The sequence below is a fragment of the Aulostomus chinensis genome, chromosome 21, assembly GCF_037954235.1.
Source record: "Aulostomus chinensis isolate RoL2024-O1b breed Wild chromosome 21, RoL_Achi_v1.0, whole genome shotgun sequence".
Lineage (NCBI taxonomy): Eukaryota > Metazoa > Chordata > Actinopteri > Syngnathiformes > Aulostomidae > Aulostomus > Aulostomus chinensis.
In genome coordinates, this window is record NC_141340.1 from 3,872,501 (window position 1) to 3,894,755 (window position 22,255).

The 22,255-nt window shown below is 44.2% G+C and overlaps 1 protein-coding gene and 2 long non-coding RNA genes across 6 annotated transcripts in view; 1 reads left to right on the forward strand and 2 right to left on the reverse strand.

Moving 5' to 3' along the window:
• Window positions 1–16,508, reverse strand: part of dpp6a (dipeptidyl-peptidase 6a) — a 203,801-nt gene extending 187,293 nt beyond the window's left edge. The window contains exons 1-2 of one of the 2 annotated variants that reach the window (XM_086192165.1): window positions 16,233–16,508; window positions 16,079–16,146 (exon numbers count right to left, since the gene is read on the reverse strand). In XM_086192165.1, the coding sequence (XP_086048291.1) occupies window positions 16,079–16,135 (57 nt within the window). In that variant the 5' untranslated portion in view covers window positions 16,136–16,146; window positions 16,233–16,508. The remainder of the gene's footprint in view (window positions 1–16,078; window positions 16,147–16,232) is intronic. The other variant, XM_086192166.1, reaches the window with a different exon arrangement.
• LOC147241372 (uncharacterized) lies at window positions 1,405–13,518 on the reverse strand. The gene is made up of 3 exons (XR_015111059.1): window positions 13,361–13,518; window positions 12,354–12,429; window positions 1,405–1,449 (listed from the first exon to the last, which is right to left on the reverse strand). It is a non-coding gene; the product is annotated as an uncharacterized LOC147241372 (long non-coding RNA).
• Window positions 16,509–16,539: 31 nt separating the features above from the next.
• LOC147241373 (uncharacterized) overlaps window positions 16,540–22,255 on the forward strand; it is a 33,550-nt gene continuing 27,834 nt past the window's right edge. For all 3 annotated transcript variants that reach the window (XR_015111057.1, XR_015111058.1, XR_015111056.1), the window contains exons 1-2: window positions 16,540–16,620; window positions 19,592–19,696. This is a non-coding gene — a long non-coding RNA (uncharacterized LOC147241373). The remainder of the gene's footprint in view (window positions 16,621–19,591; window positions 19,697–22,255) is intronic.

Below are 22,255 nucleotides of genomic sequence, written 5' to 3' on the forward strand. Positions count from 1 at the left end.
AACCCTCAGGGTTCATTTATTACTAGCATTTACAAGAACGGCAGGTTTTTCTCGGTTTTCAAGGTCTACATTGGCTTAAAAAGTATTTCACACTTGTGCTGCTCTCTGTCACGACGGCTCAATTCGGTCCAGGACAGAAAATTCTTCTAAATCTCAGTTACAGGAATTATTAATGACACAGCAGCAGAAAACGGCGGCCGCTGGTTTTGACACGCTTTAACATCTAATGCACGTTTGAGTGCTATTCATTATAGGAGCAGCGCGCTACACTGACAACTGACAAATTGTTGTTCGCGTGACACCAATCAATAGGAGACTTCTTCAAGTAAATGATAAATTACATCAATAAATAATATGAGTACGTGATACACAGTTTGTACGCACCAGCGTGCAGGAATGTGGACGTAACCACAGTGTTAGATATTAATCTCACGTAATAATGCCAAAATGCAGATATGCACAGACAAATCCCCAAAACAGTCTCGTAAAACAAGTAGGAAAACACTTTTTTTGTCAAAGGTGAGAAGACGAACACAAAATATAAGGAAGTGTATTGAGTTAAAAGACAGATAATTTTCGGGATTCTGTCAAAGTGATAAATAATTAATAATAATTGGAAATGGAACTAAGAAAAAAAGTGTGAAACCACAGTGCTACTCTGGTTGATTCAGATGAGGAGGAGCAGTAAACAGCAGGGGAGTAGGGCCACTTCTCCAATCTCCTACTTGATAAGAAACCACCGGAATAACAGCCAACAGAACCATCAAAGCAGAGGATGAAACACTACAAAATAGGAGAGGAGGATCGAGACAATCAGCCAGAAGCATTTTTGTACTCCCCAACGCTGCAGTCCTTCAAACAGAGCTGTCAGTGGAACAGCTACAAGGCGTCAGTGCCAGCAGCTGGAGTGGCGTCCATGTTTGGCTCTAATATCCTAAAATCTTCATCTGCACATCCCCACATGCCGAGTCCAGCTTAACTAGGCTTGACTAGTCTAGATGCTGCACCTCTGTTCCGATTGGTCCAGCATCTCCTTTCAAATACAAAGTGACAGCGTTTAGTAAAGTCTGACGCTATGGGGGCGGCCATCTGCCTCGACCGGTGGGGGGAGAAAGAGAGTCAGAGACAAAGAGATGGATGAGGAAAGTGAGCTAGAGACAAGAGAGACAGAGATGAAGACAGACTGACAAGATACTCCCAGAATTCTGGCATCAACTTGGTTCCAAAGCATCAGCAGGGAGCATTTCTAGTGTGGCCTGACGCCTTTGTTGTTGTTTTTTTCCTTTGCCTGGACATCAGTGAGGTGAACTGATGGATTGAAAACGTGGTCATGGACTCTGAGGTCCACACTGATGACTCACTTATGATCTAGACCCGAAAAACATCTCTGACTCGCCTGTTGAGTTGTGTGCAAATGTCCCAAAGTTGTCTCTTCCCTCATGAGCTCACCTGCCAAACACAAATTGATTCAAAAGTAATAAGAGACAAAAGCTGACGAGTGAATGCCTTTCTGATTGCACACGCACACACACACGCGCACACACACTTTTCCTCCATCATGTAATTTTTCCATGCATTGATTTATCTTCTTGAGAGGGCGTTATGGATTTAAATTATTGTCAAACAATGTTATTATGCATTCTGTCCTCGCTTGATGCCTTTCTTGCTCGGCACTCGATTACATCTGCAGCGTTCTTGTCTGACATCATGATTAATCACCTGATTTAATTAACTGAATAGCACTAATTTCCTCTGTCATATCAACAAACCTGTGTCTTACACGGAGGTTTCCATTGTGTGTTGGGGAATCACGCCAGCGGAGCTTCCTTTCCGCCATCATCTTTGTCATATTAGCTGCTCTGAAATCAAATACGTTCAGCTGCACCGCTGGAAAAGGCCGTCTTTCATTACCATTCAACGCCCGTGGAGGCGGATATCTTCTGTGAACGCCCATTTGGGAAGATTAACTACAGGAATATGCTTTAGTGTCTGATAACGGCAGAGTCATATCACATCGCCCAAGGTGGTTTCTGGGGCAACAGTGTGGCCATCAATCAGCTAGTAGTAATCTCACAAGAAATCGTTGTCAGCATGCAAATTCATGGCACTTTTCACACACTGTTTGTGTGTGTGTGTGTGTGTGTGTGTGTGTGTGTGTGTGTGTGTGTGCGTGTGTACATGCCAGAGCATTTTGAAGATGGAACACTGGAGTTCTGCTGCTTGTACAAGAGATGATTGTGCATGTTTGTACAGCCACTGTGGGTGATTTTCACAGATGTAGTGTAAGTACCGACGGGTGACTAGAGGAAAGTCTTTATTGAAGGCAAACAGCAAAAAATATCCTCTTCCTTTAACCCAGGAGGGCCACAGAGCAGAGACCAGGCACGAACTCCAGCTCTCGCCAACACTGCTATGGTCAGGGGTGCCGATGGTGGGAGGAACCTGGAGGAAACATTTCATCTCGAGCACGACTGTGTACAGCTGTTTTTTCATATTTGGGTTTTCCAAACAGCAACCTCCAGGGCTGAAAAGTGAATCAAACACAGGAAGTGCAAAAACCTCTGCATGTTCTGATCATGTGATACGAGGCTTTGTTCTTTTGGGTTGTTTTTTTTGGCACAGGTTGGATTTAGGGCATGAAAAAAACTTGATTAAGGTTGAAAGACGATCGTAGTTCAGGTTCAGCTGAGTCAGTGACTTTACAATATCCAAGTATCCTGTCAGAACAGCATAGAACAGCCGCAACTGAAGTCGTCTTTTCGTGTCTATCATCAACCACGTCCTCCACCTCATACAGTCCCCTTTCATTGACATCATGTGACTTCTACTTCCATGGTCTGAACAAAGATGCAGGCAGGAAATTCACATGAAAAATGAGACAAAATTAGGTGCCCATGCATAAAAGAGGATTGGTCTGAAAGTTTGACACCAATCCAATCATCCATCCATCCATTTTCTACCACTTATCCTGTAAAAGGTTGTGGGGGGGGGGGGGGGTTGGAGCCTATCCCAGACTCTGGACGGGTCACCAGTCCATGGCAGGGCCAACACATATAGACAGACAACCATTGGCTCTCCCAGCCACGCCTACTGTCAATTTAGAGTCTGGATTAACCTGGTCCCCTCTTGATGTCTTTGGACTGTGGGAGGAAGCTGGAGTACCAGAGAGAACCCAGCAGGAACAGGGAGAACATGGAGACTCACACAGAAAGACCCCGTGCTGCAGCTGGGGCTGGAACCCAGAACCTTCTTGCTGCGAGGCCACAGTGCTGACCGCTGCACCACCGTGCCACCCCAATCGGAAACCACACTTGAGAAATCCTGCTGCAGACAACTAAAAAAATGTGCCATACTGAGACGTGCATCATCAGAGATTCTGGTCAGCTCTTACAGCAGGTCAAATAATCAATTATCACCTCTATCACAATCTTATTTAACTCTGGACACTTGAGGTCGCTAAAGGAGGAGTGGCTGACGCAAACATGCTAAGATCCAGCAATCCTGCCATTTTGAACTTGTGAATTCCTAATTCTTGAGGTGAGTGTCCTCTTTTGTTTGGCTCCTGTAGTGAAAGTATGTTTTAGTACTACAGGCTCCTTGATCATTTGCATCACCTCCTGTATGAGGTACCGAGGGTAAAGGCATTTCCAGAACTCCAGCACACTGAATGCCTACTGTTTAAAATATGTTGTTGACCGCATTGTTTGGGAAAAAGAAGCCCTGCAGGGCTGTGGTGATGCAGTGCACTGAGCTGTCAGCTCTCTGAGAAACGCCGTGCAACAGTCTGCACACGTGCACTGCAGGTGCATCTATACCATAAACCAGGTTAGCCTAAAGAACAAGGCTGAGGAGACTCCTTTTTTCCAACGTTACACCTGCATGTCTGCCCCACTTTCTGTTGTCCACAGTTTGTTGCTCAGAGATTGTGCCGTCTCTGGAGGCACAAAGCCCATTAAGGGTTCGGTAGGAGTGAAATTAAGCTTTTGTTTAACTTTCATCACAGCTTAAGTTTTAAACTGAGAAGAAAAGATGGTTGAGAAAGTCTCTGATCCCCTCATCTCTGTGTTTGCCTTCCCCGGCGTTAGCCCTGCGCCGTTTATCCATCTGTATTAATGCACCTGTATGGCTATAGACGTTCTGGCGTGTCTCCTGAGGATTGATTTTGAGGCTCACTGACTGGGGCACAATAAAACTGCTGTTTACGTTAAGGCGGCGAGCGTTCATTGGCAAGGGATAGAGGCGGCTTGTTTTAGGGCGATGTAAAGCACCATGGGAGTCAACATGACAAATCATCGCTTTTTAACTGCCAGGGAGATGAAGCTTGTGAGATCGGTTATACAACAGCTTTATGCAATAAGTCAATAAAATTACCTCCGCCGCTAAGATGAAAATGGGCCTTGCTTTACAGTTCGGTAAAGGCTGCAGCCTGGACACCGACAGAGCTCGGAAAACAATTTATAAGACTGCAGAGCAACCGGGCCAATTAGGACCAAATGACTGGCTTTGTTTGAATGATTCTGTGCAGCACGTACAGAAGGGCTGTAACTCACTAGCATGAGGGCCTCAAAGCTTACAGCTCAGCCAGGCTCAGGATCAGATGGCTCATGGACAGATCGGACGCCGTTTTGTTGTGACCAACACATTTCTGCCATTTGACCGATTACAAACATTTGTGCTGATGAACACACATCTTAATCCCGTGTAGTGGCACATAAATCCAAAAACAGCCATGACGGGTGAGGGACGCTCCACCACCCTGCCTATTTTTTGTTTTTTTCCCTCATCTAGTGCGACAGTTCTTAACATGCTTGAAGTCGACTGACATGATGAAAAAGTGCTGTCTGGTGCAAGGCTGTAAAGATCGCGAGCGGCAGATGTTGACCACTGTCAGGTGGAAACTTTGACATTTCCTCGAGGTTGCACAAGTGGTAGTAACATTAGCAACAGTAGCGCAATGTTATGCAGGTGACAAATTTATGCTGAAACCTTTTGACAGTTGGTTTCTGCAACAGCCGCTGACTGGAGGCGGTAGATTAGTGTCCCACTGTTGTTGGGATATCTCTGGAGCGCCTTGAGTGAATTGCTTCAAATTTGCCTCCAACATCCACTGGGACTCAAGGACGACCTGACGGGCCAGCATCACACACAGCGCCCCTGTTGTTTTGACTGGCAGCAAGTTGTTGCTCCTCCCCGATTGCGCCGTACATCAATGAATCGTAGAGTTTTGCCAGTCGCACAACCACGACACGGCAGGAAATTTATGGCACAATGATCGCCTGTCATGACAAGGTATATGTGACAAACCAGACAACAACAACAAAAATCGCCATGTAGTCCAATACAGGTATGACACATAAAAATGATGGAGATACTCCCTGGAACACACATGAAGAAGAGGAGGAATTACTGCGCCGCAAAAATGTCAGAGGAGTTTTGCAATTTCTTGAAGTCCCTGATGTTCCCTGTGACAAATCTCACAACAAACCTGCACTTAAAATCAAAGGCAAGAGCAGATGTAGTGGCACTGTAAATAAATCAAATGGCTCCATCCTCTCTGCCTCCACTAAAACATCACAAGAAGCCAGATTTGATTTGCATTCATGATTTATGGTCTAGATTTCCTCGATCAGCTACTAACAATATTAAAGAACGAGCTCATCTTGAAAAGTCATGGTGATATGGATTTCTTTTAGTCTTTAAAAGGGATACCAAGTCAGGCTGTCTCAATTAAGAAGAAACCACCCGGCCAAAGCAGCTGCAAAGACGTTTGGTTTCAGAGCAAATGTCCCTAACAAAGTGAACAGATGTATTTACAGTACGTGTCAGAAGCTTAGCCAGCCCACACATTTCACTTCTCTCATTGTGGTCTGCGAAGGCTTAATGTGCATTTGCTGAATACGCTACAGGCTCGGTTATGGATCCCACAGGGATGATGGGTAGAAGTGTTATGATTTGACTGCCAAACCTGAAGGTTAAAAGGGAGAATCCACCCACGGACTGAATTTACATTGTTTTGTAACCAGTTATTTTAGATGGTTCAGTTGGTGCAGTAAATCATGACGGAAGCGCTGAGCCTGAAAATGTCCAGGTCCTAATCTTCATCGCTGCTGCTGAAAACATGGTGGTGGAATAATCCCTAGAAATACAGACAGGAGGTAACAAATTCAAGGGGGGGGGGGGGGGGTAATAAATGATGAGAAAAGCGTACATGAGAGCAGCACTCAATAGTGTGAGGTGTTTATCATGCTAGAGATGGCACAGCCACCAACAATGGGTTGTAAAGTGAAGGAACATCTTCAGGGGGAAGGTCGTTCATCCATCCAGTAGATAAAGCGAAGTTTCCATTCCAAAAAACTGGTCAAACCTCACCAAAGTGCACATAAAAACACCCAAACTACGTTATCAATATTTTATTCAAAGACCTCATTTTAGCTGTCCCAGTTACTAACTGTAGAGAGGTGGTTTTACACACATCTCCCGCAGGCACAACACCAGAAAAACAAGGGGAGTTTTTGATTCGTTCTGGGCCTTCGTCAGGTCAAAGGTTTTGAAAGGTGGGAAACAATTTGAAGTCATGGATGTGTTTTCCACCTGCACCTTAACTCAAAAGTAAATGGCATTGGCAGCCAAAGCAAACATGTAGCATTAACAGACGAGAGCAGCCAGGAAACAGCTTCGCTGACAGCAAAAAACTCTTGGCAAAGCCAGACGAAGTGTTGCTGCCACTCGGTCAAATTTCATGAGCGTCATCTCAGTTATTCAGTACATCTCCCATCTCCTCTCTCCAGAATGAAAACAGATATATCAAAGGCTGACTGAAGGCGGAGAAAAATATGTCATGATGATTGTGTACATTGTAATTCAAGTAGTTTTCCCCGCTACGTGCGATTCACAACAATCCAAGTGGATGCAAAACCAGCCGATGCTGCCGGTGGGACCTTTGTGTATCGGCAGAGGAAAACCAAAGCTGTTGTGGACACACACCGCGCAAAGCTGCTGCTCCCTGCAAAATACTCCCGCAGAACTCAATAGCTAAACACAATAATTGCTTATGATGCACACAGGCAAATCAATCACGACTGAGTGGCGAGAAAAAAATGCAGATGAGGATGCGGGATTAATACATCCAGAGCTCGTTCTCATTGACAACCTATGGCCTCGCACTAATTACCTTTACACAGACAGCGATACTCCAATATCAACCCTGTTAAGACGACAGTCAGAGTATGAAAATCCTGCACAAAAAGCTTTTTCCAAAGCACAATTTATTTCACCTGCACTGGAAAGTTGGGTGCTGTTGCAGGAGTTATTTCAAGAAAAGTCTGGGTTTAAGACTCAATAAAGATAAATAATTTTGGCTGTGCAGTAAAAGCTTTACTAGAGAGTCTATACAATTTTATGAGTCTATAGATATTGGAGAGGTCTCTGGTTATGCTGCATTTTTTGAACAAAAAGTGTATTGATAAGTTGCTGCAACATGAGCAGGAGGACAGAATAAAGCCATGAAGGGATACGGCTATTTGTATCCATTCCTCTGGATATCTGACCGAGGCCACAAGCGTGCCCTGGGAGCTGCTGCGTGGGTTTAAGACAAAGATGGATACACAGTGTGCTTGGAGAGGCTGGAAAGGACTTGTGATTTTGGTATGCTGCAGCAGCACGGTCAAGCACTCGCTATTTGATTAGTAATTATCATGTTCTTGTTAAAAAAGGCGCGATGCAAGTTTGCTAACTAGCTTTCGCCTCATATTTGTGCATCCACATAACTCTAATTATGAGAATTCTGACTGATATTTAAATTGTGAAATGTTTCACACTCTTAGAGGGAAGTTTCGTCCTTGCGCCATAACTTACATTTTTAAAGTAAAATATACTGATGTGACTTCTTTCATGTGTCTGTTCCAACCAGAGACGTTTCCTTAAGTCTGAATGCCATTTGTAAGCTGGAATATCAAAGCAGCAAAAATAATATTTGGGTGCTTTAGCACACATTCAGCGCATGCTGCACCTCATTTATTTATTACACAAAGCCCATGATTCACAAATTGGGATGTACCCCCAGCAGTATGTGCAGTTACATCTGGGTGACACCCCTCCAAAATATCTAGAGTATCCTCTCAAAATCCAGAAACCCACTCATCCTCGGACCCTGATCCACCTCATTCCACAGCTGTGGGCAATTCCTCTGGGGATGCTTCCCCAGCAGGCACGTGTCCATTGCATCGTGGGTTGGAATAAGTATGACTTTTTAGTGCTCAGGATGTTGGCTAGCTTGCTAACTTGCTCAAATACGATGAAATGATTGTAACAATCTCACCCCACACCCACTGGACGCAGAACAATGACTGAAGTCCGAGCACTGACGGCAGAAGGCATCTGCTTTGAGGGTTCCAGTACTGTGTCTGACAGAGCTAGCTCTGATGTTAGCGGGACTAGAATAGCCACTGGCGGTGCGAGTGTAACAGCAGATAGTGGTGCGAGTTGAGGAAACTTCACTCTCTGATACCTCGAGAGAAGCACTGGTGACATAAGAGCAATGTCCGCCACCATCTGTGACAGCACAGACCAGGAGGCTTCATTTTTCAGGGGGTTCAGGACTTTAACCACTGTCTTAAGCCACCATTCAGTTTCGATCAGGAGTGCAGCCCCACAGAGCACACCAGCAGGCTACCCTAAACCTGACCTGCAGCCCTCCATTCCTGCATGTCAGGAGCACGTCCCAATATTCTCCCGAAACTCAGCTCTGTTGAAATGACTCATCTGTCACAAAACAGATGTACACAAAGTGTTTTCAAGATGTAAAAACAACTGTGACAAGCTGTGACACCATCAGCTACTTCAGATACGGCGAGTTCAGTCTGGCTTGATGGGCACTGAGGCCTCTGGGGGCACATAGCGGATATGCTTGTGATTTTAGATACGACTCAAGTGCCTCCCGTCTACCTCCAAACAGCGACGGCTGTTTACTGTTGTGGCACTAGGCGTCTCGTTGGGCCTCTTTGACTTGCTTGTGATATACCTCCAGATGGGCTGTCACGACCGAAGCGGTTTTCCGAGCCAACCACTCACTCAAAGGGCCAGGGAGGTCTCTGTGACTCATGCAATTATGCTCCCCATGGTGTCAATCATCCCCGGGAAACACTGGGCCTTTCAGTCGAGCTGCTGCACACAAGTACCGCCAAATCCACTTGGTTTGTATGTGCATGCGTACCTGAGAGCACCATGTTGTGTTTGCATGGTTTTCTGGACCAACATAATGCAATAAAGCTCCTGTTTCCTCAAGGGTTTCCTTTGTACTGTGCGAGCTCCGGCAGGAGACCGTAGCTGCAGCATCTGCTGATTAACTGCACGCGCCAGCTAGGCTATCACAAGCAGAAATGCCACTACAGCAGAATGCGCAATAAGCAACACATTTGATGTTTCAGTTATTCTCTCCATGCATTGCATTATTCATTTCATATTCGCTGAGTTACCTGATGAGGCCCCCAAATGTAATTTCAGTGTGTCCACTGGAAACAAGCAGCCCAAGTTCCCAAACAAACCCAGAGAACGCAACCGGGTGTATTGTTCTCTCAGAGTCCAACAAGCAGCTTTTATGTTCTGCAAAGCAGCATGAAAGAGCAACTTCAAAAAGGAATGAAGCTGTGCAGCAAAGGCCTGCTGTAGCAGCAATGAGGTCAGGCCGACCAGTGGCGCGGCCAGGTTACCAGGGTGAAGAAAACCAGTTCCTCTGCTGCCCTTGTTCAGGTCTGATGAACCAAAACTATCAAAGGACGGAAATGAGACAAAAAACTTCTCCAGACTCTGTTGACCCAACAAGACTAAAATGAAGAATAATCCAAAGCTGAAAATGTGGTGGAAACTAATGTTCATAAAACTGCCAAATTTTCGGTGACTGAAAAACTCAACTAAAATATAGAGCTTGACTGATATAAAATCAAAGTTTGTTACATCGTAAACCGTCCTGCCTGTTTGACAGGAACAACAAGGGATTGTTGCAAAACGGGGAAAAAAAACCCCATCAAATATATTTTATGTGTCAGCAAATATATTAATATGGGAATTTGTCTACTCTCTTATGTTAATATCTGGCTTGTTTTCTTTGACAAAGGCTAAAATTCTCACACTTGGTCAACTAAAACTTTGACTAAACTAAGGAAAAAGCAGCTGCCAAAATGAACAAGCTTACTACTACTGCAAAGGTGCTGGCGCTAACGAGTGGGAGAAGCCGTCGTGTTCAGAAGTTCTCAGAGCAAAGGTGATTGAGAGAGGCATCCTAATGCCATTTTACAAGGGTGCAAAGATGAAAATAAAATCAATCATCATTTCCATAGACTCCAGTGAGGGGGCTGAAGTGAAACCACGCATTTACAACTGGCCCACAGAGTAATGAAAGCAGGGATCAATACTTGGCACATTTCGGCTGGTGTTTGCCCGGCTGTTGGCCAACAAAGCCACAGTAATTAAGAAATTTACCCTCAATCCCAATACCTCTTAGCCCCGAAACTCCTTGAATTATCTGCTTAGCACATTTACGCCCCGGTGAGATTGATCAGACGGATGCTCAATGACTCTTTTCTGCCTTTCCCCCCACTTTTCGTAGTTCGCTTGTTAAAAGCAAACACAGAAACGTCAGAATGACACGCACAAATTTCAGAATTATTAGGAATTATTTGAAAGTATTCTCAATGTGATCAATGGATATTTAGTAAGCAGCGGCAGCAGCGAATGAATAATCATCGCATGGGACTGACAATCCCATCTTTGTTCTGTGTCTGCGCACAAATTCACTATTTATTCTCTCATTATGAATCTAATCAGAAGAATTGGGGGATTTTCTGGGCTTTGCAGATCCAGAGATTAGTAAAGTTCAAATGGCTCCAAAACGGAGCGAGATAATTGGGATTTAGTGTGTGCAGAAAAGGCCCGGAGGGCTGTCAAGGACCGAGATAATCAAACTAGCCTGCTGTGACCGAGACAAGACAAAAGAAAGGAGAAACATGGACTCTAACAGAAGAAAAACAGCGAGCTCTGAAGTGATGTCAGGGAAAACAAGACTTCTGTCCAGCGCAAATATGTTCTATTATTACTGAAATCCTAGCAGCGGCTGCTAAAGTTGAACCGGAGAAGAGGTAGTTAGACAGTGGAAGAAGTAGGGCAGCAATGTACTTCCTCTAATTCAATTTTTCCAGTGAGGTTAGATAAGATGCTGGCACCAGAAGAGAACGTAAGCAATGTGTGAGATGTACTGTACTGAGTCAAGACAGAGACGCTCTGGCAGGTACAAATATTGTAGTGCAACACTGCCATCTAGTGTTGCACCTACGTCCACAGCACTAGTTTCCACATGGAAAAAGTGTGATAAATAAATAAATGAACTGAACAGAAATCTCCTCTCATTCCGATCCAACAAGATGCCACATGATAACGCACGCTTAGCCGTTTACAGATTAATCTCATCAACAGTGTTGCTATTTTCTCACTACAACGACTAATCTGGCGAGGAAATGAGACGTTGCATGCTTCTAAATACGGCTACAGACTGCTGGAAATGTTACGCTTAATATAAATCAACATAGGAAGGGAGGATGTATAACCTGACCTTTGACCTTTTAGCGTTTGCGTCAACAGGTGATGTGTATGGGAAAGGTTCAGCTTCTTAAAACTTTCCTGGCACAAATATCTACCTAACTTGAGAGGATTCTGAATTTATGTTTCATTTGTGGGAGTTACAGCCAGATTATAGAATAATATCTCATTATCATAACCATTATATACTGGAGTTGCAACAATTAAGTCGATGAAAACAATACATTTTCACGAGCGATTCATTGTTTCAGTCTCTCTTTCAGCTGAGTTGCTCCCTTTAACGTGAGGATTTGCTGCTGTGTTTCCATTTACGACACTGTTGGATGGACATTATTAGCAACCTGAACGTGTCTCTCTGGGGCCTCTGTGCGGCTGTGATGAGCGTTTTCCAAAAATGTCTTGACATTTTATGGACAATAAAAAAAGAAACATGACGCTTGGATTTGGCCTTATTCGTCTGCTTTAACTGTTTGATGCAGTCACAGCCTTTAAACGCATCCTTGAAGATAATTAAGAAGAGAGAAAATCTGACTAAACACCCCGAATGTGTTGCTCACTCCTTTCTCTTGATGTGGCCTACTCTGAAGAAACACTGTCATGAAGGGGACTTCATACTTTTTTTTTTTTTTTGTCTTTTTAAAAAGAAATTTAAGCATGAATGTCAAAAACTGAATTTGTCATGGACTCAACAGGAAGCTCCACCTTTGATATTCTTCTTAAATTTCACCACTTTGAAGTTATTCTGAGTAAAGCCTCCAACTCACCCTGCCTCATCTCCACTTCTAATGACTTCCTGCCTTTCCCGGATGGACTTCCTCCAGAAAAGATAGATCCACTTTGCTGTATGAGTACAGACGAATGATAATATGAAGTTAGCACAAATGGAATATTTCAACTATTTAAAAAAAAAAAAAAAAAAGACAGGAGCAGTGATGTAGCTGGCTAGTGTACTGTGGTCATTAGAGACAGTCCGCCTCCTCTGTGACTCTCCCCGAGCAGGAGAAGCTGTTGATCTGTGATGAAACACAAACTGTTGTTGTGTTACACATAAAGAAGATCTTTAAAGTCGTTTAAAACTGGAAAATCTCACAGTAGCGTCCCCATTCAGCCAGTTAGCCGCAAAATGCGCTGCCAGCTAACGACACCGTTTCAGGATAAACAGAGAGCTGTAGGGATGGCGTATGCTAACCCACGCTAGCATCACCATGGGATTTTCCCAGTGGATTTTGATTCTTTCTCAAAATAAGCCCCAGACAAACATTTATGATTTGATTTTTTTTTGTTTGTTTTTTTTTTTAGCAAGGTTATCTTCACTAAATAACATTAGCTTTGTGATTTTTGAGGCGTAACTTCAGTCGCTAGAAGCACAAAGCTAACGGCTACGAATGAGCTACATCTCTGGTTGCGATGTCAACGCGACAACACTTTGCACTTCCTCGGCGTTCAACGTGATGACGTTTAAAGACGAACAAAACCTCTGCAGATTTTGTTTAACAATTTGTTAGCAACTTTCATTTCTAAGCTACAAAAAACAAACTTTTGAACGTACAGGTGTGGTGGAATTTGTACCAATACTTTGTATTTATATTTGAACCATCTTTGAGGGAATGTTGCAAAGTATTACATGCGTGTATTTTCTGAGGAATATCGGACGGTTCATCGGTTCTTGGCGTCGACCCCAAAAATCCAACGCCAGTCAGATGTTTAACCAAGATACCACTGGAAAACGGCGGACTGTAGGACGAGGGGACGTTCACTCAAGCTAACTTACCTGTGGCTTGTTCTTTTGTCCCAGTGCCACCACAACGAAGCCTCATTTTAATTGTGCTTTACTGGCATTTTAAGAAGGAACAGAACTTCTGAGGACTAACGATTCTGTCACCCTCAATTAAGACCCTGAAAATAATCCCAGGACACAGCCCACTCGCTCCGCTCTCATCGCAGGTGTTTATAAAGCTGTCAAAGCCCGTCACAGCTGATGACCACGTGAAGGCGATCCTGTCAGGAGGCTGACAGAAAAAACTCGCCAGGCCAATCAGAGTGTCATTAATCCACGATGCCTGGCGCAGACTGTCAACACGACTGGAAATAGAAGACCCACAGAGAGAGATACGACTCGTCAAAGACACTTTTCAAGCTTTAAACGGGCACAAATACAAACCCAAACAGTATGAAATTGCAGACGTCCTGCCGGCAGGCTAAAAGTGGCCACGGGACGGATAATGAAACTGCTGAAACGCTGCTGTCTGGAGACACAAGAGTCTGGAGAGGTGTTTAGTCTGAATCTATTTTCTCCCTCAAAGTTAAGTGGAGATGAAACACGCCAGAATTAGAACAGGCAGTGAGTGAAAGGACAGCCAGCGATGAAACCGTGAGCATTAATATTGCATTCCTGCATGAGCAAACAGATAAACACAAGGGAAAGGGACAGCAATGTAAATATGAAAGTCAATAACGGGATAAAATTTACATTATCAGCAGATACTGCGGGAAAGCAAACCCACTCTACATGTCAAATACAAATAAAAGCCTTTGGTTTTAAAGAAAAAAAAAGAATTTAAAGCTCACTTTTGTGCAAACAGAGGAGGATTATTCATTCTCGGTCTTGGTGCACCTCCTCAAGTTGAGACGGTGACACGCAGAAAAGTTGTGCACCTGTAAATGTCGTCCCACCAGCAACACCTGGATTATAGGACCGCCATCAGTCGTGGACAGAACCCGGTGAGAACACTCAGCAGACACCATCAGCGATGGCCGACTTTTTTGTTTTCATCATGGAGGGTAAAACAGTGATACAGGTGTTTTGGAGCTCATATGTGAAAAATAAAACACAATTTATTTATTCCCCAAAAGAAAAACCCTCAAATGATATATTTAGTGCATTGTTTCCTTGTCATCATCAGCAGCAGCAGATGAGCAAAGAGGAGACCGGAGCAAACCTGGGCCGATGGAATTATCAGATATTAGACCGATGCATAAAACCCCGTCCATACCTCCTGACACCACTGATGCTGATGTCATCACACGCCTCCCCGACGAGAGAAACCAGACTCATTCGCAGTTATCTTGAGTCCCTCCGGTACATTCATGTTGTCAAGTGCAGTGTGGAAATAGATCATTTTTTTCTCGCAGTATCATTTATTGCCGTACGATAGTACTGGGCAGAAGCAGTACCACTGTAGTATTCTATAATGTGATACTGTGATTCCCGTCGTACAGCTACATGAGCTCATCTCTGTCCAAACCCGCCAGCGCTCATTTAAGTCATCATCCAGGCAGCAGCTCCAAATGTTTGTGCCAAGTGATTCTTGTAAATTATATACTCATATGTGTGTGTATTTACATGTGTGTATATATACATGTGTGTATATTTACATACGTGTTTTTACATATGTGTGTATATATACACACGTGTGTATATTTTCACGTGTATATATAAATATATGTATTTAAATATACACATGTTTATGTATACGTATATGTGTGTGTATATACATATGTGGGTAGATATAATGAGTATATATACACATATATACATTTGTACATATACACATATGTATAAATATACAAATGTATATATACACTTACACATGTATATATACACATATTACATATATACACATTATATACCTCAACATATATATGCTTTATTGTTGATACATACATACAAATATGTATACATGTATACACATATACACACACACACAAACACACAGAGTGTATATAATGCAGTATGAACCCTGGAAACTAAACTTGCTGTGGATGCTCCATGTGTCATCACTGCTGGTCATATAAAAGCTTTTATACTTCATCTCTACTGATTCTACATGTTGACAGAGCCAGATGTGTTGGGAACTAGAGCCGCCCACACACACACACACACACACACACACACACACACACACACACACACACACACACAGAGGAGGCTCCCATGGTTTCAGTGGAAAGACTCAATCACAAAGTCCCCTTTTTCCTCTCTTTCCTCCCACATCCACATATCCAGCTTTTCTCTCCCGACCTTCCTTTTATCCTCCCTTTCTCTCCACCTCCACTACTCCCAGCCCCCCCCCCCCCCCCCACACACACACACACACACACTCCACCACCTCATCCTCCTCTCCCTGTTGACTCCGGTGCATTCACACAGAAGCAGCCTTTGTATAATGTGGGTCACAACACGCATGACACTCAGGTAACTGGTGCTGGAACCCTGAATCACGCCGAGGCGTTGGACGTCCAACTGTCCTCCAGCTTTCTTTACCTGAGAAAATTTACCTGCCCCCCCCCACCCCCACACACACACACACACACACACACACACCCACACACCCACGGTGAGGACGAACAAACAAACATGGACAGCCTCCCTGTTCAACTACTGTCAGCACCCAGCACACACGAGCCAAATAAATGCGACATCCTCAAAGGGAAGCTTGCAAACATGCAGCCGGCACCGACTGCGTCCTCCAAGCAGCAACTTTCTTACCTTCCCTCCCTTGGAGCATCTCCGGTACGCGTTAGTGGCTCCCGCGGTTTGGTTCATGGTGAAAACTTCTGTAAATGAAGTATAAAGTCATTCAGCTTCTGTCAAACTTGAAGCCCGAGCAGACCCACGCGTGGAGCCCCGGGGTTCGGTTTACCTGCCCGTCTTGGCTGTCGCTCCTCGTTCTCGGCGCGCAGGGGAACAACAACCTTGTTAGAGACGCACGTTGATTGTCCAAATGTTTCCGGTTTAGAAAACTCGCGCTAAACTTTGCCAATTAACTCAATGAAAGACCTGCTTTATTGCTTATTTTGTTTATTTTTATATCTATCCGATGCAATTAAATCCACATAGTCCAGGTTGGCTTGGAGCACGACGCTAACCTGCACGGGCTTACAGTCGGAGCCGTGTGTGTGAGTGAGTGCAGCAATTGCGCAAGCGCAGCGGGGATGTCAGCTTTGACTGCTCGGTGGAGGAAGGAGGCTGTCAACGCTGCTGCTGCTGCTGCTGCTGCCGGCCGCCCACCACCGCCCCGGACTGCCCAGGTACTGCTTCACCCACTGGAAACAGACCGTGGAGATGAGTTTGTTTCACATAAATGCAAAGTAAACAATCAATTCAGTTACTCAAAGCACCCGAGAGGCGTTTTTTTTCAGGGTACATTTAGGCTAATTGCTATTTCACTTTGTAAGCTAGGCTACCTCACCTCCGCTGCGTTCGGGGAAATCTGTCTTAATTTCTCTAAGCTACTTTTATCTGTCAGTTTGAGGTGTGGGATGATTTTTTTTTTTTTACACAACAACCTTTTAGAGTAACATTTGAAGCCTGTGGGTCCTGAACTTTTGGCCTTTTGTCTACCTAAAAGGAAAATTTAAGCTAGTTGGAATTTTTTTTCCACCCTTATTCAACAAGCACCTTGAACACACCGTGAGATGGGCCTTCCTCTCGTCCCCACGCTTTGATTTCAATGGGGGGGGGGGGGGGGGGGGGGGTTGTCATAACTTGACCCCAGGGCATTGATTAATTTGTGGCCAAGGGATACAACTTGTTCAAACAGTTTCATTAATTTGTTGCCACGAGTTGTTACTTGCTCCCACACTCTAGGGGTTCCTTAAATAAAACACAGGGGGCTAAAACCGAGTGGAGGCAGGTTCTATTTCTACCAGTCAGCGGTTCCAACAAATAGTGAACCTCTTACTCCTCTTGCGGTGTCATTTAATTTCTCCAAAGATTTTTTTTTTTATTTTTTTTTTAATTGAGATACTATTTAGTTTGAGTTTGAATCATCCTACGACCCCTTGGATCGATCCGGTGTTCCCGTGGACGAAACTACGACACGAACATGTTGCTTTACACTCTTCAGGTGTCATCATCTGGTGACGTCGCATATGATCATAAATCAGAGGAACCAAACCTTTGTTTCTTTATTTGTTATTTTGACAATGGAAACTGCATTTTGTCGCCAACTCTTGTGCGCATGAATTCGATTCCCACGCAGCGTCCACGCTCGTTAAGTTCCGTATCAGTACCTTTACTGAAGTGAAGAATCTGGAGTCCCGCTCTCCTCACAAATGACGGAGTGACCCGCAATAAATCAGATGTACCACGGCTGACACCGACGATTAGAGGTGACAAATTAATTGTGACATTCACAATCATTATCTCAACACGAGGAAGCGAATTTGTTTAGCTTCACTAAAAGCATATTAAGCGAATGTCGAGAGGGCACACGTTCACCGAGCTGTGACAATTAGATGGACAGCCAGAGGAGTGCTGAGCCGTGGCTCAGTCACTCCCTTTGAAACGGATCGGCGGCGTTCGAGAGGAATCAACAAATAGAGATGGGGTTTTTTTTTTCCGTCTTAAATGAGCCGTAGACAGGTGGACCCTGCATCGCCCCCGACTCGAACAGCTTAAAGTTCATTGATTTCTTTGGAGCCCCGTTCATTTTGTCGATGGCGGCGGGTCACCCTGTCTAAGACATCCATCGTGAAGCAGCCGTTATGTGTTGAGACCTGGTGATTGTGAAGGCCGTGTCCTGCTCAACCAACCATTCTTGTACAAGGAGGCGTCACTGCTTCATACAAACTATCGCTGGTCTAACATGGAGGACACGGGCGTTCGGAAGGATGTTGACAATCCTCCAGATGAGCTAGATTGTCCTCTTTATTTGGAAAAAAAAAAACCTTGACGTCACTATATAGACGCAGCAGGGGTTCTTTTCAACTGGAGGGGGCGCCAAAGTCATCAAAAACAGATGATTCATCATTTCTTACCTGCACCTGCAGAAAGCATTGCGCTGTCATTGGTAAACTGTTCTCGTAATTGTGAGCCAGACTCTGAGACATTTGTTGCAGACAGGTATTGTTTTGCCCTGAATAAAGGAGAATACACTGTACTGAAGGCTCGGGGTGACAAATGACCAGCGATCTGCGGCTGCCGCGCACCAGCCAGCGAACCGGCACACTAGTGCTGAGTAGAAGGGGCAAGATGTGCCATCAAGATAATGGAAAGGCCCTTAAACAAGTTTTTTTTTTCTATGTAAACATTACACACACACACACACACACACCAGCACTGTCGCATTATAAAACATCATTATTCCAGTCATTGTCCACCATGTAGTCTACTTACCTAAATGCTAACCAGCAAATGTTGAGTACCTCAAAGGTTTATGTTAGGAGTGTAAAGTATCACTCATCAACCTTTAGAAACTGTTGGATGCTAACTTGCATATTTTGGGCAATTTGATTAAATTATCATGGTTAGCATTTATGGCGGCACGGTGGAGCAGTGGTCAGCACTGTGGCCTCCCAGCAAGAAGGTTCCGGGTTGGATCCCCGGCTGGAGCACAGGATCTTTCTGTGTGAGTCTTCATGTTCTCCCTGTTCCTGCTGGGTTCTCTCCGGTACTCCAGCTTCCTCCCACAGTCCAAAGACATCAAGAGGGACCAGGTTAATCCAGACTCTAAATTGACCGTAGGTGTGACTGTGAGAGCCAATGGTTGTCTGTCTATATGTGTTGGCCCTGTGATGGACTGGTGACCTGTCCAGGGTGAACCCTGCCTCTCACCTGAAGGCTGCTGGGATAGGCTCCACCCCCGTGATCCTTAACAGGATAAGTGGAAGAGGATGGACGGATGGATGGGTTAGCGTTTATGAGCGTAACCCTATAAATGTGTAATATACCAGTGACTGCGGACTGATTTGGAAAATATTGGAGCAGTTTCCTCAGTTTTTGAGGACAATTAGGCCATTTGGCGTATTTTTTCCTCATTTTAAAAAAATTGCCAATTAGACAAATGTTGATATTTCAACCCCGCAGTTTTGCATCATGCTGGAAGATTTTTGAATCAGATGAGCTGAAGTGTCGTAGCGCTACATTTGAAGTGTTGTATTGGACAGCCAAATCCAAGTCAACCCTGAGTGTGTCGCTGAACGACAGCTCGGTGGAAGCGCTGCCAGTTGATGCTCCAGCCATGACTGTGTCAAGGATCTGAGACCTCTGTTCTTACAGTTTCAGGGCATCTGTCTCTCCCGTTGACAGAATCAATCATCAGCCCATCAGTCAGCCTGGGAGTCAGCTGGTTTATATGTGCACTGTCCTGACCCACTCTGACAGGTAAGAATATCTGAGACTCGTCTTCACCTCTACACTTGAGCCACGCTGTCGTTTCCAAGGTTAACTCTGACCTATAGAGCATCTCGGAGGGAGGCTTCAGTTCCTCGTTAATTAGCTTCACCTCCTGCATTTCCATCAGGAGCTCAAGCCGAGAGACACCAGTGAAAACTTGAACTAAATGATCTGAGAGCTCATGCTGAAGCTTAACTTGAAGCCAAGTCAAGGAGCTGCACCTTCCACTGACGTACAGTATTCCGATTCCCTCCGGTAAATAAGAACCTCAATTATTGACTGCAGCAGTCCTGATGTTTTCCTGTGTGTTGAAATTGGTGTAAAACCACAGCATCTGAGTAAGCTGTTCCCCCAAAAAAGCATTTAAACCTATATCTTACCGTACTTGTTTTATGAAGAGAATTTGATTGAGCTGAGAGCTCATATTAAATATCTGTAGGAACACGCCGAAAGCTATTTAAACAGTCAAAAGAGCTGCGGTTTGCTCAAAGAGTTAAAAAAAAAAAAAAAAAAAAAAACACTTCCAGATAAGCGAGCAGTTGAACTAATCAGATGTGTGAGATATGCAGCAGCGAACCTCACACGTCGGAGGAGGAGCACGGCAGTGTGGTGGAGGCTTGTTAAGATCAGCTTGGGGTCTGTTCCCATCAGCATGGCACGCGAATTGAATGGAGCACTAAATTAAACAAAATTATGATTATTTATTTGTACACTTCATTTTGTCATGCACAGTGTCAGAACGTTTGGAATGCACAAACATGGTTTGAGATTGTGCTAAAACTGTAAAAATCTACTGAACTATTACCCAGAGAGGTCAATAATGTAAGAATTTCCTGGTGTTAGCTTCTTAGGGCTAACGTCTCTCCAGGCGGAATACTACATCATTTAGGTCGAGATTCATAAAAGATCATCCTGTATGATATTGACATCCCACATACTTGCAAGGCCCTCTACAGGAATTCTATAACTCCAGCTGAAACGGCATTTTCTGATGGATTTGTGAAACAAGATAAAGAGGCGAGAAATAGAGTTCGGAGGCTGAACGTCAGTGTGTCCAGAGCGAGTCATACCATGACATTCGGGGAGCTGCTGAAGGTGTGAGCCACCTTGACAGCAGTATCCGTCGGGGAGATGAAGCCCTTTCTCTGCGTGTGAAAGAGTCTTCTGTGAACATCTTGCTCATTACCTAAAGCTGCATATATTCCACGTTCCTCAACATGAATGCATTCTGGCCAGCGAGTCCGTAACCGCGGTGTTCCGGGGACGGAGGAGTGGGATTTAGGAGGTGAACAGATACTGATGTGCAGTTTTGCAGGAGGCAGTTTTTCTGCCAATTGCACCACCATTAAACAGAGGGACCAAAAAAGCATGTGTTAAACTTACGATTGACGTGAATGTTTTCGTTCGTAGGAGGCACTGCGAAGAACAGAGGATTGCTATCCCACACAAATTTGTGCTGCTGGGTAAATATGGCCCTTGGTGACGAGCAGCAGATAAGAGGCTCGGGTTCCTCCTGGTATCTGAGACCTTAGCTTTCTGAGCTCTTGTCAGCATGAATGCCCCTTTCCTCTTCTTTCTGCCCGCCGTCATGATTTCTGTCGTGAGAAGTTCAGGATGAAAGCGGCACCATTCTGCTTGTCACAAATCAATGTGCCATGAAAATGATGTTGAAACTGTTAGTTGAGGCTAAAATCCTGCATAATGTTGCTTATGTAAAATCATTTATGATAAAATGAGCAGACCCACAGCAAAATTTAATGGGTTTCTCGACATATTCAGCCCACACAGCTCTAAATAGAACACGATTGAAACTATAGAAACTGCAGCTACTACAAAGATTAAGAAACTATACAGAGCTTGAAGTCAGTGGAAGGTAGGTAAACTTTATTTATGTAAGACATCTCACTGAGAGCTGAGAAAGCCGGTGCAGAAGAAGCACAAATCATTTAACTCATGGAGCAAAAGAATCCATCTCGCATGACATTGAGATTTTAAATAAATCAAGATTTTGGAATATCTTTGTTTATATTTGTTTTTGCTGGGATCTGGCATCCCTGTTGGTAGAGGTAGAAACAACATGGAAGTAGCACAAAAGGTACTTCAGTATTAAATATTAACCAAGAATGAAATGTCGGAAGGGAAAATTCTGTCTGTTGTACCTTCATTAGAAGTGAGTGGCTCTCATCCGGGAAACTTCTGTCTGTCTCACCACAGAGGAGATGATCTTGATTCGCTAACCTTTTGGTATGCAGGTCCGCAGAGATTCGTGTCTGCACTCCTCACTCCTACAGTATATTGTGAATGTTAATGCAGGGTGCTGCCTTCTGAGTCGCTGTAACCAGATAATGGATTTATGCATAATAATGTTTGGTGGAGATAATCTCATTTTGGAGGATGCCCTTTTTTCCCTGATAGCATCGTAATGTTATTAAAGATGCTCTCCCTACTTCTTCAAACTTTAGGCAATAATATGTTTGCAGATTCCTGAGAGCAGATGATCAAATGAGCGAGATTTGAAATGTTGTAGATGGTGTAGATAATTGTTTT